The 20,834-nt window shown below is 37.5% G+C and overlaps 1 protein-coding gene across 3 annotated transcripts in view; it reads right to left on the bottom strand.

Moving 5' to 3' along the window:
- Positions 1-3,208: 3,208 nt before the first annotated feature.
- Positions 3,209-20,834, bottom strand: part of GATB (glutamyl-tRNA amidotransferase subunit B) — a 72,426-nt gene continuing 54,800 nt past the window's right edge. The window contains exons 8-13 of one of the 3 annotated variants that reach the window (XM_075613511.1): positions 20,620-20,664; positions 19,315-19,507; positions 9,923-10,056; positions 8,275-8,353; positions 5,984-6,118; positions 3,209-3,602 (exon numbers count right to left, since the gene is read on the bottom strand). In XM_075613511.1, the coding sequence (XP_075469626.1) occupies positions 3,477-3,602; positions 5,984-6,118; positions 8,275-8,353; positions 9,923-10,056; positions 19,315-19,507; positions 20,620-20,664 (712 nt within the window). In that variant the 3' untranslated portion in view covers positions 3,209-3,476. The other 2 variants (XR_012803772.1, XM_075613520.1) reach the window with 2 other exon arrangements.

Raw genomic sequence — 20,834 nt, 5'->3', positions numbered from 1 at the left:
CACAGATTATATCCACTGAATGTATCCAAGACCATCTTGTAAATAGGCAATATTTCCTGCTTCAAAGTATCACCGACAAGCCTGAGTACTGCGCAATGTTTTGCTGTTTTTTTCTTTTACAATAGGATTCCTGCTGCGGCAATTTTTCTCACGGAACCACAGCTGTTTGGACTTTTGGGCCACTACCCTCTCCAATTTATCCTGTTGGGACATTGCATTTGGACTGACACAGGGTATTTCACCTTATTCCAAGCGCCGGAGAATATAGTATTTTTCCTATCTAGATAAGTATTTTTACATTCTTTTGAATGAAATAGCTGTGTTGGTCCAGTTGCGACAGGGTAGGGCAGGGGCGCGCAAACGTTTCAGTCTGCGCCCCTCCCCTTACGGTGTCTCCGGCGGCAAATGAGGCCATGGGGTCACGTGGCCCCGCAATGTCCTTTGGAACCGCATTGCCAGGCCACGCGTCGCCGGAGACAAGGTAAGGGAAGTTGCAGAGGCGTCACGCAATCCCCGGCATTTAATTTAAATGCCTTGGGAAAGAGCACGGGGGGGCTCTGTAACTGCCGTGCCCCCCACCCCTGAAAATTGTGCACCCCTGCTGTAGAGTAAATGACTACTTCAGTATTAGGGGATATCTTTTTTTCTTTTCTTTATTTGGACTAGCAATTGATATTATAAGACAAGCTTTCAAGAGATCTCTCTTGAACTGAGGAAGCAAGTAGAAAGCTTGTCTTATAATATCAATTATTAGTCCAATTAAAAAAAGGTGTCACCTAATCCTGAAGGACTCATTTACTCTGCACTATATTTATTTTTTAAACAAAATGCTTGGAGGATTTTTGCCATCTCGTTTTAATCTGTGTTGGTATAAAGGCTGTTTTCAACCATGAAATATATAGCTAGATTGTTTTTCTTTATTCTTTGCTTGTAAAGTAATTATGGTACCATCATTAGTCAAACAAAGGCAGCTGATAAGCATGAATTCAGCAGACCAGAATACAAATGTTTATTTTGAGGGTTATTCAATCTTTCTAAGGAAGATTTCAGTTTTAATCGTAAGCAAAATGTTATAAATAAATAAGCCTTTGTAATTGGACCAAGCATTTCTTTTGCTATGAGTGTACATCGAATTAAAATAAATAGCATTTTATAACATAAAACTTATGCAGTGTCTTTAAACAACAAACGTAGTTCAGTGAAGTGGTAGGAACAATTTTTTACTCCCAATGTTTTCATGAATGAAAAGTAGAAAGATTTAGTTAGCTGGCTGGACTGAACTTAATTCAGTCAGGTGACTTTTAGAGCTATATAACTAAAAGCCTATGCTGTCATGTAGACATGATTTTAAAGCAGGCCATATTTAAAGTAGCCCATTGTAAATAGCATGCAGTGCTGGAGTTCAAAAGGAGTGAACGAGTGGACAACACAACACCTACTGACCTAAATTCCTGCATTTGAACTATGCTGGAAAGGAGAATATTATCTATCCCATACTACACATCTGAGCACTTAACTATTGGTGCCATGCCACCTTTACTATTTATATTTGCTATGACCTCACTTCTCAAATTACACACTTCTTTCGACCAGCCTCATTATGTCTCTAACTCGATTTATATATCTCCATCACTCCTTTCTTCACCACTTCTCAGTTCACATGAACTCCTTTCTTACCTGTGCCCTCTGACACTACACAGCTATATCCCCTGCACTAAAACACACCCCTTCAAATCCTCCTCCTTTCCATGCTTCTCCTCCTTGCTTCTGGGGATATCTCTCCGCCGACAAACTCAACATGTCAAAAACAGAGCTCCTCATATTTCATCCGAAACCTGGCCCCAGTACCTACTTCCACATTACTGTTGGAAGTTCTGTGATACACCCAGTAGCGCAAACATACTGCCTTGGGGTCACACTCGACTCCTCTCTCACATTCTCCTTTCATATTCAAAACCTGTCGCCTTTTCCTCCGCAATAGTAAAGATACGCCCTTTCGTCTGTTGCTCGACTGCTAAAACTCTGACACAGGGCCTTATTCTCTCCCGTCTCGATTACTGTAACGTCCTGCTGTCCGGCCTTCCTGCCTCTCAACTGTCCCCCCTACAATCTATCCTAAATGCTGCTGCCAGAATCACTGTATTATTTCCTAAATCTGTCTCAGCATCTCCCCTGCTGTAATCCCTCTCCTGGCTTCCGATCAAATCCCGCATCTCACTCAATTCTCCTCCTCACTTTTAAAGCTTTATACTTTTCTGCTCCTCCTTACATTTTAGCCCTAATTTCTCGCTATGCACCATCCCGACTCTTGCGTTCTGCTCAAGGATGTCTTCTCTCTACCCCCTTTGTATATAAAGGGCCTTTGGAATCCCGCCTTAAACCTTTCTCAATGACTGCTCCACACCTCTGGAATGCCCTTCCTCTCAACACCCGGCTAGCACCCTCTCTATCCACCTTTAAGACTCACCTTAAAGCAGTTCAAACAATATCCTACATGTGTTTTTTGTAAATAAATAAATCAGTTCTGTACTATGAGAAAATAATTGTAGCATTTAAAATAACAATAAAAAAACGTTTTAAATACATTTTTAATGTTTCTAATGTAGGAAGCATTTCCAAAGTGACAGCTTCTGATAGGCTCTGGCTCTTGAGACCCGCCCTCTCTCTAGCAGTGAACCAATTGTATCTAGTAACTGTGTAGTCAATCATATTCCAGGAACTACAATGCCCACAATGCTGAGCAAGAATTGAATTAAATAGCCCAGAGCAAGCGACCGATTACAGGAGAACGTATCTGTGTGCAGATTGTATTGATGCACATATTGAATGGGAAAAAAATATATATTTTTAAAAATGTCAGCTTGAACTGCAGCTTTAAAACACACCTGCTTAACGAAGCATACGAGTAGCTTCGCGGCTCACTATACACCTGATACATAAAGCTTGGCCCCTTGCAGACGCACTTACCAGAATGCCCTCATTTTGTCTCTGTATATCCTTCCTACCTACCAATTAGATTGTAAGCTCTTCGGAGCAGGGACTCCTCTTTCTAAATGTTAATTTTTAAGTCTAAAGCACTTATTCTCATGACCTATTTGTATTATTTGCTTATATGATTGTCACGTTTATTACTACTCTGACGCGCTATGTACATTAATGGCGCTATGTAAATAAAGACATACATACATAGATCAAAGGAGTCCACAAATCGTAGGAAAATAATTTATAGTACCAGATATTTGGTGACAGATTACATAACAAATCATGCAAAGCTTTTACATTTGATAACAAATGAATATAAACTCAGAATTGAATGCTTAGTGATGAATAAGCCCCAATAGTTCTGCACTGTAGTTTAGCAGCATCCCTTGAAATTTAGGTCTATTCCTGGAACCACAATTGAACTTCGAATGCATTTCTGAAAAGCCGCGTTAAAGCTTTGATATTTAGTACTTCAGGGCAAAGCTAAGACTGTATCACAACAGCTTCTCTTCAAGTATGGTCTTCACAAGCACTGGATCGGAACGTCCATTTGTGGTTTTTTGGACTAAGCCAATGAGTTTATTCAAAATTTTAACGTTTCCCTGCCTTATTTCAGCGACCTAAAAAAGAAAAACAAGCACAGTAAATACAATAAACAACCATCAAATAGGCCAAAGGACTTAAATATTTGCTGCTGTTCACTGGCACAAATGAGAGCCAAGTAACTTTCATAGGCTACATAAAAAGGAAAGCACTGGAATTTTTTTAAATATATATATATATATATATACAGTGTTCGACAAACCTATACATTTGCTCGCCCCGGGCGAGTGGATTTAACCCCCGGGCGAGTAAATATTGGCCCAAGCAGCACACGTTTGGTACTAGGTGGCGAGTAGATTTTTTTTGTGTGGCGAGTAGATTTTTTGGTTATTTGTCAACCACTGTATATATATATATATATATAGAGAGAGAGAGAGAGAGAGAGAGAGAGAGAGAGAGAGAGAGAGAGAGAGAGAGAGAGAGAGAGAGAGAGAGAGAGAGAGAGAGAGAGAGAGAGAGAGAGAGAGCGAGAACAGAGAGCGCACGTACCATGGTGTAAAACAGTACATTTAATCAATAAAAAAGAGGACAAGGGGATTAAGAACACTCACAAAAGTACAAGATAAAAAGGCAATTTGTGATATATAATCACCACCAACAAGGCCACACCGTCCTGGAACACATCAGATGGTAGATTGTCCCTCCGGTTCACATCCAGCAGTTGTCGGGTGCTTTGGAACAATGTCTCTCGGCGTCAGTGCAATTTAGAGATTTTTTCAGCCTCAGATCAGCTCCATGCGCTCTCCGGCCGTAAAGCGCGCACTGCGTTATGACGTAGTGTCGTGGTAACGTGCCCTGACGCGTTTCGTCACGACAGTGAGTTTCTCAAACTTTTCCCTTTGTCGTGACGAAACGCGTCAGGGCAAGTTACCACGACACTACGTCATCACGCAGTGCGCGCTTTACGGCCGGAGAGCGCATGGAGCTGATCTGAGGCTGAAAAAATCTCTAAATTGCACTGACGCCGAGAGACATTGTTCCAAAGCACCCGACAACTGCTGGATGTGAACCGGAGGGACAATTTACCATCTGATGTGTTCCAGGACGGTGTGGCCTTGTTGGTGGTGATTATATATCACAAATTGCCTTTTTATCTTGTACTTTGTGAGTGTTCTTAATCCCCTTGTCCTCTTTTTTATTGATTAAATGTACTGTTTTACACTATGGGACGTGCGCTCTCTGTTCTTCTCTTTCTATAGTCCTCCTGTTGGAATTGGTTATTTCTTCTGAGAGCAGCCGTGGATCCCTGAGCAGCATTTCCAATCACCATTGAATTTCTACTGGACTTGTACTAAGGGTTGGACTTTCTTCCATTTTTTGTCCCTTTTCTTCCCTGTATTACATTTGTTAAAAATATATATTTGCATGGGTTTTTTATATTTTTTACATTCACATATTTGTAACATTTTTTCACATTTATTGTTTTTTGAATTGCTAGATTGATCATCAATTTTGACTAATATTATATATAGTATTTGCACGGTTTAATTCACATTATTTTATTTTGTTTCACAAGTGGCGCTACTGAATTTTTCTCTTTTATATATATAATTTTTTTTTTAATATGATTAAGAGGCTCAAAAACATATTACAGTATTACAATCACAGATTTCAACTGGATACAAACAAGAAGCCATGAAATAAATGAATCCACATTTAAAAGCCACAATACTTCCCACCGAAGGGGATGCCAATATCTTGGCAAAGTTTAAAGCTCCCACGTCACGCGGGCCAATAGGAAACCGAACCGGATGTCACGGCTTCCTATTGGCGCACAGGGTGCGGGAGCTTTGAAACTTCGCAATTGCGGGAACCCTGCTAGCCGTGTGGCTACCTGCACACCCTAACAAAGGTATTTCCGGAAGCAGGGTGTCCCCGGAGCTGAGATTAATGGGGTTCTGCTCCCAAAACGCTCTGCTTCAACTCTAGGTTAGAAATAAAAAAAATTGCATGTTTGAATTGGGTCTTTAATGAATATCAGAATTCATACATAAATTAAAAATTAAAATGTATTGGGTAAATGCTGTTTGACTTGTCTAATAGGAAGGAATAAGCATGTCATTCTAATTGGCAGAGGATACATAGGGTGCACAACCTTTATATGTATGAATACTATTAGAAAAGTATTTTCTTTGCCACTTGCATTGCCATTATTGTAGTTGTAAGAGGTACTTCAAATTTAAACTAAATTGGGTGGTTAAATTTGAAGCACACCTTTTAAGGAAGAAAAGCTGGTCCCATGTCATCACAATGCATAAAACAAATGTAAAAAAAAATATGGAGATTACGTTTTATTGGGCCTTTCTCAAAGAAAAAAAAGGTTTTTTTTTAAATAAAAAAGGTGTAAACACGTTTCTTGATTTGAAGATCAATCAATGTAATAATAGCACTATAATACCTCCTTTTGGTGCCCTTCAAGAATTCCATGACAGATCTCTTCCAGATGAGCTCTATCCTGAAGAATCCCAAGATTCTTCTCCTTAACAATCTGTTCTGGGGTCTTTCCTTCTCCCTTGCAGAGCTCTTGGAACACCTAAGATTTTGACACGAGGGAAAAAAAAAAAAAGACCACGCAAATTCTCTTTAAAGGAAGCCATACTCTTCTCTCTTGGGTTCTCTTAACGAATGCTTATTAGACTAAAGTAAGATCCCAGATTTTCCACTTGGCAGGGTTATTAAATGTATGATTTAACAATTGCCCTTGTACTAATAAGTCTACTAAGGATGCTAATAAAGTAATTACATTTCAGCTTTAAAGAAACTAAATATCTTAATTGCATTTTAGCATCAACAAGATATGACCACGAGTTAGACATGAATAAATAAAACAAGCAAGCAGGAAAACGTCTCGAGGCTCTTCAGTGCTACAGAGCCCTAGTCCTACTATACAATGTTGTACTGTACAGCATGTCACTGGTTGTACTGCAGTAGTGGTTTCGGTGTGTAGGATGCAAGTTATAATTGTTATTGTAGCTTTGCCTTTTTAATATTCAATATATAATTTGTAATGATGAATTCAAACAGGATTTGCAAAGCAGAAATACCGGTTACCACCATAACATTTAGAAATTTCTCCCCATTAGAAAGTATAAGACTATAAATCAATGCTTTTATTGCTCTGCCTGCCTCCTCGGCAATGAAGTGGTATATATCCAATGCTATATTACCTTTGTCTTGTAGGATTACCTTACAAGCTTATGTTAAAGCTCAGGTTTACCAGTTCATTAATGTTGCTCAACAAAACTGTAAAATACAATTATTATTTTTTTTTACAAATGGTAATATAAAAGCCTATTTACGAAAATCATTTATCTTCCCTCTAATAATGTCTGATCTATACAAGCGTGGCAAAATTCTAACACGTATCACTGGGCTCAGTAATTAAATGTCATGTTTACCCCAAGCAAAGAAAAACAATTACAAAACAACGCTGGCAAGAAATGTTTAAGGCAGGTTTGTATTACGGTTTTACAGAGGCAAGAGCAGAGATTAAAAAAATAGAGATCAAGTGGCTGCAACGGCGAGACAGTACAAATCAGGTTTCAGAACTATAAGGGGTGATGTTTTTATCACCCGGGCATTCCTCACGAACACCAGTGAAGTTAAAAAGCTACACCGACATAACAACTGTTCCAGTGAACCTCTGCCACGACCACCAAGAGCAATAATGCATACCTCCAAAAATACATCTCCCGAAAACAATGCAATAGACATTGGAACAAAGACAAGCCAGACACAGCAGAAAAACGGGTGCACACTTAAGACTTGTGGATTTACAGTACTGTATTAATGCATCTACTGCCGTAGGCCTAAATAAATAGCTCAAATTAACCATGGCAATCCTTTGTTATGACTAGACTATTTTTAGAGGTATTACTTTGTGAGATGCCCGACATTTGCTGCGGTTACTGTCTTGTTGTGATGTACACAAATGGATAAGGAGACAGTAGTTCTCCTTTCTAGAAGAACGGATCTCTGGTTGGATACTGGAATGCAGTGGCAAGATTTCCTATAGTATTTGTATTAAGAGCGCACCATACATTATGTGCGGCACACCATAATTCCATGTTATAGCAGCCTCAGGCAGTTCATAATATTTAATGCATTATGAATTTTTTATGGATAATATCTGCCTTTTATACTTGCTATAAAAACCTCTAGCTCACACTTGAACATTGTTTTTAGTTCTATTTCCTAAGTGTGTAGGATTTCCTTGTGCATATCCTAAATATTTAATAGATCTATTAAAGGAAGTAAAAATTGAACGAACAAAAAAGCAATCTGCAGACTGCTGCTTTAAGACAGCATCTTACAGGGTTAAAAACTGCCTCCTATCTAACAATCATACACCATGGTAAGCAACAGACAGAATGCTACCAATGACTATGTACAGGGTATTGCAGTTTTTATTACAAATGTGTAAACAAACAAGAATTATAGAATTTCTACAGTATCCATTGCAGTTTATTGGATATACAATTATGAATCTCTACACCAGAGGAATGCTAATCTCACATGCAACGTCAGCTAATACACAGCTGATAGAAGCACTAATACAATACAAACTTTTATCCCGAAAGCCTGGGAGAGGAAACGAGCACAGTTTGCACGTAGTTTATATACTTTTCTAGAATATTAACCTGGGAAGAGGCTTAACACAGACTGGAAATAATTTGATATGCATAGTACCTGTTTGGCGATTGCAGAAGAAATCGTTCCGTTCTCTAAAATCGTCAGAAGTTCAGCTAGCGAAAAGGGACTGACAGGACTAGTTATAGAAAACAGAGTAAGTGGCATTACTACCTTCGTTTTAATGATTATTTTCAGGTAACCACTTTTTACATTTCAGACAACAGTAAAATAAAAATAAATTCTTGTGTATAAATTCCTATAAAATGCAAATAAAAATACCAGTTGTGAGCACATTCACGTGTCTCAGACAGCTTTCTAACCCTGCCTTTCACCATGATCTCTTAGCATACAGTGCTTCCACTGCAGCCAGGGACTCTGGGTAATGGCATGCAAATGAGCATGTGTCACTTTTTGCTTATTGTCCATTTAATACATTTAAAACGATATGGCTCATATTTACAAAGCAATATTATAAATAAAAAAAAATCCCATTTTGGCTCTGGAAGACACATTATGGACCAACCCGTTGCAGGGACTATAATGGTGTCTATTCAAAGAGGAAGATGTGTTATGGAAAAACACTGCTAAGTGAATATAGGCCTGTGTGTTATAATAAGTAGTTGAAGTGGGTTAATAAAAGTAGTTGTGCGATGTCCAACATCAGAACATTCTACATTTATTTTAATTTTGGAACATCTATTCTGGTCATATGTCAGAAATATTTATGTTTACAGAGTATTAAGGGATAGGCTTGCTAAAATAAATGTATTATTCTTTAAAAGGAAAATGGACATAGAAGTTTATCAGTAAAAAAAAAAAAAAGAAGCAGTTGTACTATGAGGTTGTAATTAGAACAGTATTGGTAGTCCATACTCACTAGTACTATAGTTATAACAGTATAAGTATACAAATATGGCTATGTTTCAGGAACGTACAAGTGAACCCTGAACAAGGGAGAGCAACAGGGACAGACTGAAATAAAAAGTTCTAAGGGCATAGGTGATTGTTTGGTTTCCTCAACGTGTTTATAGTTTATCTGTATGCTCAGGAAAGTACAGGCATACCCCACATTAACGTATGCAAATGGGACCGGAGCATGTATGTAAAGCAAAAATGTACTTAATGTGAAGCACTACCTTTTTCCCCACTTATCTATGCATGTACTGTACTGCAATCGTCATATACTGGTACGTGGATAACTGATGCAAATAATGCATTTGTAACAGGTTCCATAGTCTCCCCACTTGCGCACAGCTTCGGTGCAGGTAGGGAGCTGGTATTGCTGTTCAGGACGTGGTGACAGGCGCATGCGTGAGCTGCTGTTTGTCTATTGGGCGATATGTACTTACTCGTGAGTGTACTTAAAGTGAGTGTCCTTAAAACCGGGGTATGCCTGTACTGGAGTTTAAGATGCACGTCTACTGACTTTTTACAAAAAAACTCCAGAGATATAATGTATTGTACGGTATGCTTGTACAGTATAGGCTTTGACCACATTTAAATGGTCTGCTTCTTCCACCCACAAATGTTTTAGGGATTAGGCCTGCCTAATGAAATGCTAATTTTAAGAATTCTACAGTGATCAAAAGTGAAAGAAAACCTTCTGTATATCTTTTAAAGTGTTTGCCATCAATATTACAAAAAAAAATAAAAAAAAAATATTGGTGAGTCTCCATCCACATGACCACACGTGAGAAAAACCCACCTTTGTTTGATGGTCAGATTCTGCTGCCTTAGATGACCCAGCAAATCCTTTATCACCCATCCAATTATCTTCCTAGGATCAACCTTGGTCATGTTCACGACAGTTTGATAGTATTCTTTCAATCCATCCTCGTTCTATCACAATATCAATGATAAAAAAGGAAATGGTACACTATGTCCACTACATATTTCATCTTTAAGTATAGATACATTTATATTTACAATTAATAGATGACTATATATTTATATATATCTCCTATTAGTTACATGTTGAACATCTCCACGTATGCATCAGTTCTTTATGTGAGAGAGTGAATGTACCTTTAAACAAGTTGAGTACTACTTCACTGGCTAATGTTAATTTTGACATTTATCATAAGAGTCTAATCACAGAATCGCAATTTGCAAAAAAAATACGCGCATTATAAAACAAATTATTTTCCCTGTATTAACTCCTGATGAGTACAAGCCTGGCATAATTGTAACATCTATCACTGTTCTGAGTAATTAAATGTCACAATGATCACAAGCAATATAAATGTAAAAAAAAAAAAAAATCAAAACAATGCAGGCAAACAAAACACACTCAGCAGCACTCAAACATGTGTCCCATTCACTATGTATAATCATTTATTGTGGAAGATGACAGTGGCCTCACTCGCTCCCCTGGCATTTAATTGTTGTGGGGATGAGCGTGGGGCCTCTTTAAGCGCTGCACCCTCCCCCCAGAAAATTTGCGCCCCCTAGTTTGCTCACCCCTGAGTTTGATTCTCTTCCAACTTCTAAAAAAGTGTCACCTTGGAGCTGGATGGAACCGCTACACACACAAAAACTGTGGGAACGTTTAAATTCAGTCTACCGTGATGAGGAAGGGTTTGGTTAGATACCCACAAAAACAGGTAAGATTAACATCTTTTTAGAACAGTGGCATTTACACCAAACCTAAATTCTATCACAAATTTGGATTACACCGTGTGCCAATTTATCTTTTGTAAGTGGAAATCTTCTAGACTTTGTGAGTCTGCCAGGACTGCAGCAGCCTAATAACTACAAAGAGAAAACAAATTTAGAAGATTGCAGACGCACCATTACAGATGAGAATCTATTTCTGTCGACATAATACATGACAGTTGGTGGCACGAGTTGAAATATGGGAAGTGTGTATTTCTATACAAGCATGTGAACATTATTTAACATCATCTTCATCATGTTTTACTTGGAACAGATTGTATCGTGGCCTTTGTATAAAATCTCATCGTGGTGGCATATTGTGAAACGTGTGCTTGTGCCTGGATAGTTTCTTTTCCTCTTAGGCGAGAGATTGGTCTCACTCTTCTGATTTGAGAACATTTTTTGCAAAGCCAGACATCGAGGATAATATGATTCATAGTTTAAATATTCTGCACAGTGAGCTTTAAAACAGACATGATAAATAACAAAATCCTACATTTATGCTGCACGTAAATACAAATATAGGATAAGTATCTGTCGACAAAATTTAGCATAGGTTGAACTTAATGGACATATGTCTTTTTTCAGCTTCATCTTCTATCTAACTACAGAATGGGAGTCAATGGGCAATTCATACTGTATAATAAAGAACATATTTTCACAATGGAAATCAAATCACCAAGGAAAGTACACAGGCACACATTTACAGTGCATCACACTTAAGTTTAGATCCATTAAACTCTAAAAATAAAAAGAACCTGAGGTAATACAGTATAGCACCCAGTAAAAACATAAAAAACAAACAGAACATGCTTTTTTTTTTACTCACAAATATCACTTTATTCAATAAAAAAATATGGATCTTTATAAAAGCCACCCAATGTAAAAAATGACATTAAATATTCCAATAATGAAGTGACAGCACTAGATAATAATAAGTTGGGTATGTTATAGGATTTCTTAGAATAACCTGTGGCGAAAAATTATTTACCAGCAAAACAACAAGTTCAACGCACATCCAAATTGACTAAAACCCAACATTTCATTATTTCCTATTTTCTTATTAGTTATATTATGCTGCATAAAAGCATGCACATCTTTAACCATTTGCAATATTTCCTTTTAATTGGGGTTTTAATCATGTATTGTGGCCAATGTATGATAAGCCTGCCTACCACACCACAGTAACCCCAGGTCAGGAAAGTTCTAATATCTAATATAATTCTTATTTTTTAATAGAGGAACAGGGGGAATGCCGCTCAGAGGACATGCTAAAAATAAATAAATGAGTAGTTAGGGCTTTCTTGATCTGTGGTTACCTTGGTGTGATGGGCAAGCTTATTATACAAGGGCCAAAATATGTAACTAAAACCCCAATTTAAATTCCTTATTGGAAATAATTGAAGATGTGCAGGCATTTATGCAGCAAGATACAATAACTAATACGGAAGAGTTAATATTAATGGAAGGTTTGGTGTTATGTGAATTTGGATGGGCATTGATCTTGGGTTCTTTGGTTGCATCTCAACAGCACTTCAGTAAATTATAAATAAATGCGTACTGTTTGAGCTCATCATAAATCAGAACAAAGAAATTAAACCCTGTGAGGCTTGAGGCTACCAATGCATTTCAAAGAAATGCCTTCAGGCACTAAAACGTTGGACATACAACATACAGTATACACCCTACAAATAAAAAACAAAAAGGAAAAAATACATGTGTGCAAATATTAAGTCTTTACTAGCCCAAGCTACTGTTGCATGACGAGTGGGCCATGAGGCTACTAAGAGTTTAATGCTGTATATTTAGTTCTAAAGCCACAGGCTATGGCAGCATATTTTATACAGAGATGGTAAAATACAAGAATGGTATATTTTTATCTGACCTATATTGAGACCGATTTTCTGTATACGATCAAATTGTTACTCTTAATTAAAGGTACATTTTTGATTAAAAAAAAAACATACCCATCAAAATACCGACGACATTCAAAAACATTTGTTCTATGTTTCTGGATGATTGTGTAATTTTAGAAAAAATAACAAGTTCTTGTAACAGTCCTCAACATGAATTGTGTCATCTTTAAACAAGTTTCTGGCAATACTGTAGGTTGTTCACCTATATGCCTTTAGAATATTGGGTACTCTTCAGAAATCTACGTGTGTCAAACTCTGGCAAAAAATTACATTCTTAATTCTAGAATATAACGTGTTTTTTTTTTTGTAGCATCTAACAAATAAACCTCTAAAAATGTTATGGGAAGGTAAAAGGAAAAGTCAAAATGAATTTCCTTTGTTGTAAAATAAATAAGCTCGGAAGTGGCTGGTCACACTCGCACTGAATGGGAATTTACCGTGATCTGTTGTATCAGCACCTACAGTATAGAATAAGTCCCCCGCCCCCACTGTTGTACTACAAATAAAGCATTTATTTTCTAGTTTTAGAAAACCATAACAGCTGTCAACCCACAGAAGGATGCATCCCATAATATTTGTAATTAGATTGCTACTCCTAAAGGTTTAGTGTCAGTTCTTAGATCCATGTTGCTGTAAAGGCTGTGATGTAATCATTTTTATGTTATAATTCGTGGGGCTTTATACCTTTTTTTTTTCCCTTCAATGTGTGGACATCAATTGAGCTTTTAAAACAAGAAACTGCAAAGTCAAATTTGAATACTCTCTGGGACAGCCTTAAAAACACTAGTGGAATTGCATTTGGCTTCACCTGAATTGTGCACAAGGAGCATTAGTACAACATAGTTTGCTACTTAAAAATGTACAACGCCTGGCTCTGGAGTATATACTATACCCTTCTTTGAAAGCTGGAACTTTCCATTAACGAGCTGGAAGAGTCACTGATAAACAACCTTTCATGTAAAGAAAATGGACTGTCTTAATTTATACTACTCCAAAGAAATGTACATTTTTTTATTACGTAAATCAAGCTAGAAAATGTTACAAATGGCAGATAAGTCCTGTAAGATGTTCATACAGGAGTAGAGGGGAGAAACATAAAATATTTATTGGGTAAGCATGATATAACTCTGTAGGTAAATCCGCTTTTACGTTTGACATTTTGTAAAAAAAAGACTATACATATTCACTATTTAATTGCAGTGTCTACTTCTAAATTCGTTTTAAATCACGGCACAATCATGTATCGCAGAAAACAATAGTGTATAAAGCACTATAAATTGTAATATATGTGACAATTAATAATCAAGTGACACAGACACATGAGAATAACTTAATGTGGGGAAAGGATAGCCATAACTTGCCCGGTGCAGCTCATGGGAGGAGTTTTCCAACTCTCAGAAATAGAACAAATGACAGAGCACAAACAGGCACAGTGAGAAATATGTGCAGCACAATGCCAGTGAAATGAATGTGTTAAACACAGGTGGTTCTCAAAACAGTGAACGACGACCTCCTAACAGGTGGGTCGGATTCAAACGATAAATGAACCCTTAACAGTAGCTTGGTAATAGATATGCAATGATGATCATGATGAATACATGAAAAGACAAAATGCAAGAGAGAGAGAAGGGCATGGAGAAGAGACCGAGACTTGATCGCGCGCGAGGCCTCTGCCGACGGGTCGCCATGGCAACGCGGCATCATGGTCCCATGACGTTGAGTTGCCAACACCGTGACATCAGAAATGCTGGTGACTAGGAAAGGCGGGGAGGGGGGTAGCCGTGAGCACCCCTGCTGTAAACTATTGGTTGGTCCAAAAACATATAATACTGTCTAGATTTTTTCCTTTTATTTATTTATTTTTTTCCCACATGAAATAAGGAACAAATATGGTTATAATTATTTTTAGTCACCCATCTGCTGTTCACAACAAAGTGATACATATTTCAGTGTATCAAATCTCATAATATTTTAAACAAAAACAGCTCAAGTATCAGGGTATGCCCATCCAAATAAGAGTGCTCACAGGCTTAGACCAGCATGGCGATGCAAAGTGCTACTTTATTACTTCTTTAGATGAGTGTAAAATACAGAAGCGATGTTTGAGGACGCATGACCATTTTTTCATGCAAGTGGTAGAGATAAAAGCGACCCCGTCAGTTTTATACCACTCTAGGTGTTATCCCACGTGTGCACTAGAGTGCGTTCCAACATACCCGTCAATATGTGTTCCAAGCTGTGTGTCAATTAGCTACTGTACGTGTCTAATGTGTGCTCCGGCGGGTGTAGACCGTGGGGGAATGCAAGGAGGAAAAGCAATAGAGAAATAGACAGGCATGGGACATAATATTAAAGTAAATACCTTGGAGGAAATCTAAGCCCAAGAAGTCAAAAAGTGAAATAGTGAACAAATATTTGGTGCTAGAAGTATACAGTAATCCAAAAAAATAAATAATAAAAGGAGCAACACGTTACATGAAAACCCCATGTTAGAGGCAATTTAAAGAAGGGTTGATATTGCACAGAAATTGATGTATATAAAAAAAAAGGGCAGGAAGGCACCCTGTAACTAGTATTTCACTTACTCGGTTTAGGTTTAATTCACTCAATTTAATTTGGGTGGTGTTTACTTCTGTGCACCTATTTCTCTAGTGATTTGCCCCCTTGCGTTGCACAGCAGTTGGCCATTTGAATATGATCTCATATCACTGTGTCCGCAGAACGCATACTGGAACACAAATTGCCACAAACATTGGAATGCACGCTTTCTTCTAGATGGATGATACTCATGAATACAAAACTGGGATATGTCTGTACCACTAGCGTGAAAAAGGGTCATACTGTATGACCCAAAACATAGCTTCTGTAATTTGTACCAGTCTAAAGAAGAATGAAGTAACCCTTTGTAACACCATGCTTGTCTGAGGCTGCGAGTACTCCATCTGAATGTGCAGACTGATACTGGAGCGCGGGTCTAGCCTTTTGGATACATAAACAATACCTACTGTACATCATGCTGGGACAACAACAAAAAAAAGTTATATTTTTTGGCTTATTTGACTGCTGTGGATAACTTGTTTTGGCGTCATGTTTTACGTATATTATTAGCCTTGTTTGATATTTTTGTTGGCAACACAACATTGTATATTTATTACAGTTTTCCATGCCCGTGGCTGCCCTACGATCATACATTATAAACTCCTGCTACACCTGGGATTACCAACCTTAATTCGCAAGAGTTAATTAGTAAATAAATAAATAAAAAAAAAAAAAAAAAAAAAGAAATAGGCCTAACTAAATATAACCTACATGTCTCGCCATCAAAAACTTTTGTCCTATGAGTAGAGTTCCCTTTTAAGAATGCAGTTTTACTGCGTCTATTATAAAGATGTGTAATATAATAGTTCAAACATAAAACTGTAACTGGAATGAAGATGCAAAATAAGTGAGGCATATCAATATTTCAGTTCTCACACAGACCTTTAGTAAGACCTTCCAGGTGCTGAAACAGCGATACTATAAATTCATGTAATTAGCACTGTCAAAGTCTGATACATTTTTATTTTACTTTGACTGCACATTATGATTTTTTTCTCCAGATTATAGAGCATTTAAGGTATGATTTAGATGTGAATGCACCTTTTCTGGACCTTATATAGTATGCCTCAATAGTTTCTCAAAGTCTTCTTACAAACGTGACAACTGGTTGTTATGGAAACAATAGGAGTGGGAAGCAGTGCGGCCTGTTTTTTTTCTTCTTTTCTTTAACCATTACGCCTTACATTTCTACTGAACGGTTACACTATTAACACCATTCATATTTCAATTTTCTCTAACGTTAAAACAGTATCTCTGTTGAAATGTATGTTTCGAGAAGAATAAATAGAAACTCATGTTATGTTAATAGAAAATATTTCTGCAAAACCGCCGATCGTAAGCAAATGAATCAATTCTCACACACACGTGTGTGTGTATATATAAAGACCAAAAAGATGAGCGCACACTCCTATTTGCATATAATTGATTGATACACATTTAATAGAAATCAGACATGTAACCAGTGGAGGTGGTAAAATAGGCAATGAAAATAAAAACAATGTAAATAATTATAAAAGTTAGACTTGGAAATATGCTGTGATCTAAGTAGGATAAATGATCTTAACCTTGAGGGTTAATAAAGTATCTGATGTATAATTTGGTCAATGAACAGATAGTCCTCCTAGGAAGATAATTATAGATAGGTGGTTGAACACTCCAATGTCATGAATACAAACAAACGGTTCCAATATTGAAGATGTATCTTAACTCATATGAACTGAAGCTCCAAAGTATGCTGGTTTGGGATCAACGCTTAGTTGCGCGCCCGTCAGCTAGGAGATGCCGTGTCCTAGAGCTATAGGAACTGGTGTAGTGATAGTGTGGGTGAACGGAGTACCTTATGACTCAATCCAGGAGTGGCCGGAAATTCCTTCCTGCACCGTGGTGAGTCCTGTAACTCACCGCGGTGAGTACCTATCCAGCCTGATTCCGACTGCTGTGTTTACTCCCACATCCCTGCCTTGCGATTGTTTTCACTGCTTGGGACGGAAGCACGCTACTGAGCAGGGTCCACCCTCATCAAACAACACACCGGAGAAGGAACCATGCCGATAGTGTGAGTATGTTTCACTTGTACAGGATGCCCCAGTGTGGAGAGCTAATGGAGCCACGGGAACGTTGAACACCCACCCAGAGAGGGACCACCGGACAAGAGTAGAAACTCACCGGACAGGTTAGAGGTTTTTCTCCTGATATTTTGGAGCTCCCTACCACGCATTATCTTTATAACAGATTGTTGGGCCACACCTGTTACGGATAAGACTGTGTTTATATTTATAAGGGGATTTGGACCCTGCTCACATCATACACCATTAGATTTGATTTCCCACAGCACCACCGGTATTAGAGCACCCAATTAGGGATCACCCCTCACCGTCCTTGCTTCATGGTCCTTATTGACCAAATTATACATCAGATACTTTATTAACCCTCAAGGTTAAGATCATTTATCCTACTTAGATCACAGCATATATCAAAGTCTAACTTTTATAATTATTTACATTGTTTTTATTTTCATTGCCTATTTTTACCATCTCCACTGGTTACATGTCTGATTTTTATTAAATGTGTATCAATTATATGCAAATAGGAGTGTGCGCTCATCTTTTTGGTCTTTTCACATGTGTTTTAGGAATTGGTTATTCCTTGATGAGCTGCCTTTCCCAATTGCTTTGATTTATATACCTTTATTCCCACAGCCCTAGGTCCGTCCACTTACCAAGAATATTGGTCTACCCCATATTTATGTTGTGTACATATTATTCAATTTGTATTTATTTGTGCGCTGATCTATTTTTGTTAATTATATATAATGTCTAAGACATGCAAATGAGCATACAGTAATATTTCCATATATATATATATATATATATATATATTTATATTTAGTTAAATGTGTGTTATCTTTAATCAGTATATTTTTATTAGTTATAATATATTTATTACTATTAATATCATCACTTATATCCACCTGAGCACTACATATTTTTGTGTTGTTTTCTGTTATATATATATTAGTCCATGTTTCCGCAGCTGAAAAAGTTGCAGCAGAGAATTCTGCAGCTGTGACTTTTCTCTATTTAAGTGCAACAGCCTCGGCAAGCCTAGAGACACTGCATCCGCACACAGTAGATATGGGGTGGCCAACTCCAGTCCTCAAGGGCCATCAACAGGTCAGGTTTTAAGGATACTCCTGCTTCAGCATAGGTGGCTCAATCAGTGCCTCACTCGCTGAGCAAGGGATTGAGCCACCTGTGCTGAAGCAGGGATAGCCTTAAAACCTGACCTGTTGTTGGCGCTTGAGGACTGGAGTTGACCTCCCCTGAAGTAGACACTCCAGAAACATGTAGTCATGCTACATATGTACGTACTTCCTGCAAGTTGTTCTGAGCTCAATGACAGCAGTCTGTCAAACATAGTCATGGCACCTCCTTTCTGTTCAAACACCCGTTTTTATAAGCTCACAACTTGTGATCAAGCTACAATGCAGTCAATACATTTGCTAAAAATCTTGGCAGCTGTTGATAATTTTTTTTTTTTTTTTTTTAAGATGAACAATAATTACATTTCATCATACAAAACATATTTATACAGGACCTCACATGACTATATTTATGAAACAATGTACATTTTGCATACAAACAAGCTGGTGGATGAATGCTACTACTTTCCAATGAAAGTGAGAAACATGCTGTCATAACTGATAACCGATTTTCTCATGCAATAATCTCTCCAATTTCCTGTGCAAGTTTCCTATGCACAAGAAGTTGGTTTTATTTCCAGACTCTTCTCATAACAGGATTCACATTTGTAGTAATGCTACTATATTGGTTTAGTTTTATTTTTCCATTAGTAGAGCAATTCTTTGTGGTGTTCATGCCATGATTGCTTAATGTAGGAATTCAGATAAGAGACACCAAAAACTTACCACCAAGATAAAACTGTGCTCTGGTAAAATTCCATATTGTACAACAAGCCTTTCCCTACTGACTCTGGGAAGTTCTGGCAGCCTTTCTTTAATCCAGTCAATATTCACTACTTGCGCAGGATCCACGTTATTAGTAGGCAAAGACTGTGCATCATATAGTATCAGAGGGGGGAGATTTGGTTCTGGCATAAACCTTTCAGAAATGGGAAGAAAAAAATGTTGAAAGCAATTGGATAATGCATTTCAAATTAAGAATAGATGACTGAATTTCAATTTTTCAGTAAAAAGCAGCTTCTGTTACAGCTCAATGTACATTTTTAATGTCATACAAATATTTTTGTATTCCATTCACGGCTATTCAGTGAACTAACTCCTGTTACAAGTTTTAAATACTTTATAGGTTTGACAGCCCATTTAACATTTGGGATGCACATTGATACCCTGACATCCAAAACCTATGCCAAACTAGGTGTACTTTACAGGAACAAATCCGCAATAATCGGCTGGTCAGAAAGCGTATTGCACAGCAGATGCTAATGCCAATTATCGACTGTGGGGCATAGTATACGGCTCGGCATCCAAAACCCACCTTAGCAAATTTGATACCCTCTACAATTCAATATGCCGTTTTGTTCCCCAATGCAACTACAACACACATCACTGCGAAATGCCCAAAGAACTAGATTGGTCATCACTTGAGTCTAGGCGCTAAATTCATCTTTTCTTTCTTGCGTTCAAATACTTTCTGGGCAAGCTACCCATCTATCTGAACAAGCTCCTCACCCCTACCACATACAGCACTTATCATCTGAGATCTGACTTCAAAAGACTGTTCATGGTCCCAAGGTTCAGCAAAGTATCCGGCCGCTCCTCCTCTTACCATGCACCCCAAAACTGGAACAACCTACCGGAGACTCTCACAGCCACCACCAGTCTAAGTTCTTTCAAAACTGTCTAACATTTTAATCTGGTCTGTAACTGTTACATACGCCTATAATATATATTATCTCTAACTGTGCATGCAATGTCTTGTATATAATGTATACCCTGTTCACTTATGTAAGTATGTATTGTAACCATGTATTATTTGTCATCTTCAACGCTATGCCCAGGACATACTTGAAAACGAGAGGAAACTTTCAATGTATTACTTCCTGGTAAAACATTTTATAAATAAATCAAATAAAAAATTCATACTTTCTTATCCTATTAAATCTGCTTGTATCAGAATGCATTCCGACGATGTTAGGCAAATTAACCAATTTCTATTAATTGTTAAAAAGAACTAGAATTATATGTACCAACCGGTAATCTTGTTTTCCTTCTTTATCCCTCATAGGTATAGTGCACCTAGAATAAAATGACAAAATAAAAAAATAAAGTGAAAAAAGGGGCATACGAGTTAAAGACAAAGAAAAGTGGATTTAGTTGTTATGTTCTATTATTGCCAGATTTCATGTTTCATTTGGACCAGAAAGCCTGATAAAAAAAATTACCTAATAATTTAAGATTAAATTCCT

This window comes from Ascaphus truei, chromosome 1, assembly GCF_040206685.1.
Source record: "Ascaphus truei isolate aAscTru1 chromosome 1, aAscTru1.hap1, whole genome shotgun sequence".
NCBI classification, from domain to species: domain Eukaryota; kingdom Metazoa; phylum Chordata; class Amphibia; order Anura; family Ascaphidae; genus Ascaphus; species Ascaphus truei.
Note: the sequence above shows the minus strand (reverse complement) of the source record. Positions and strands in the feature narration are given on the sequence as shown.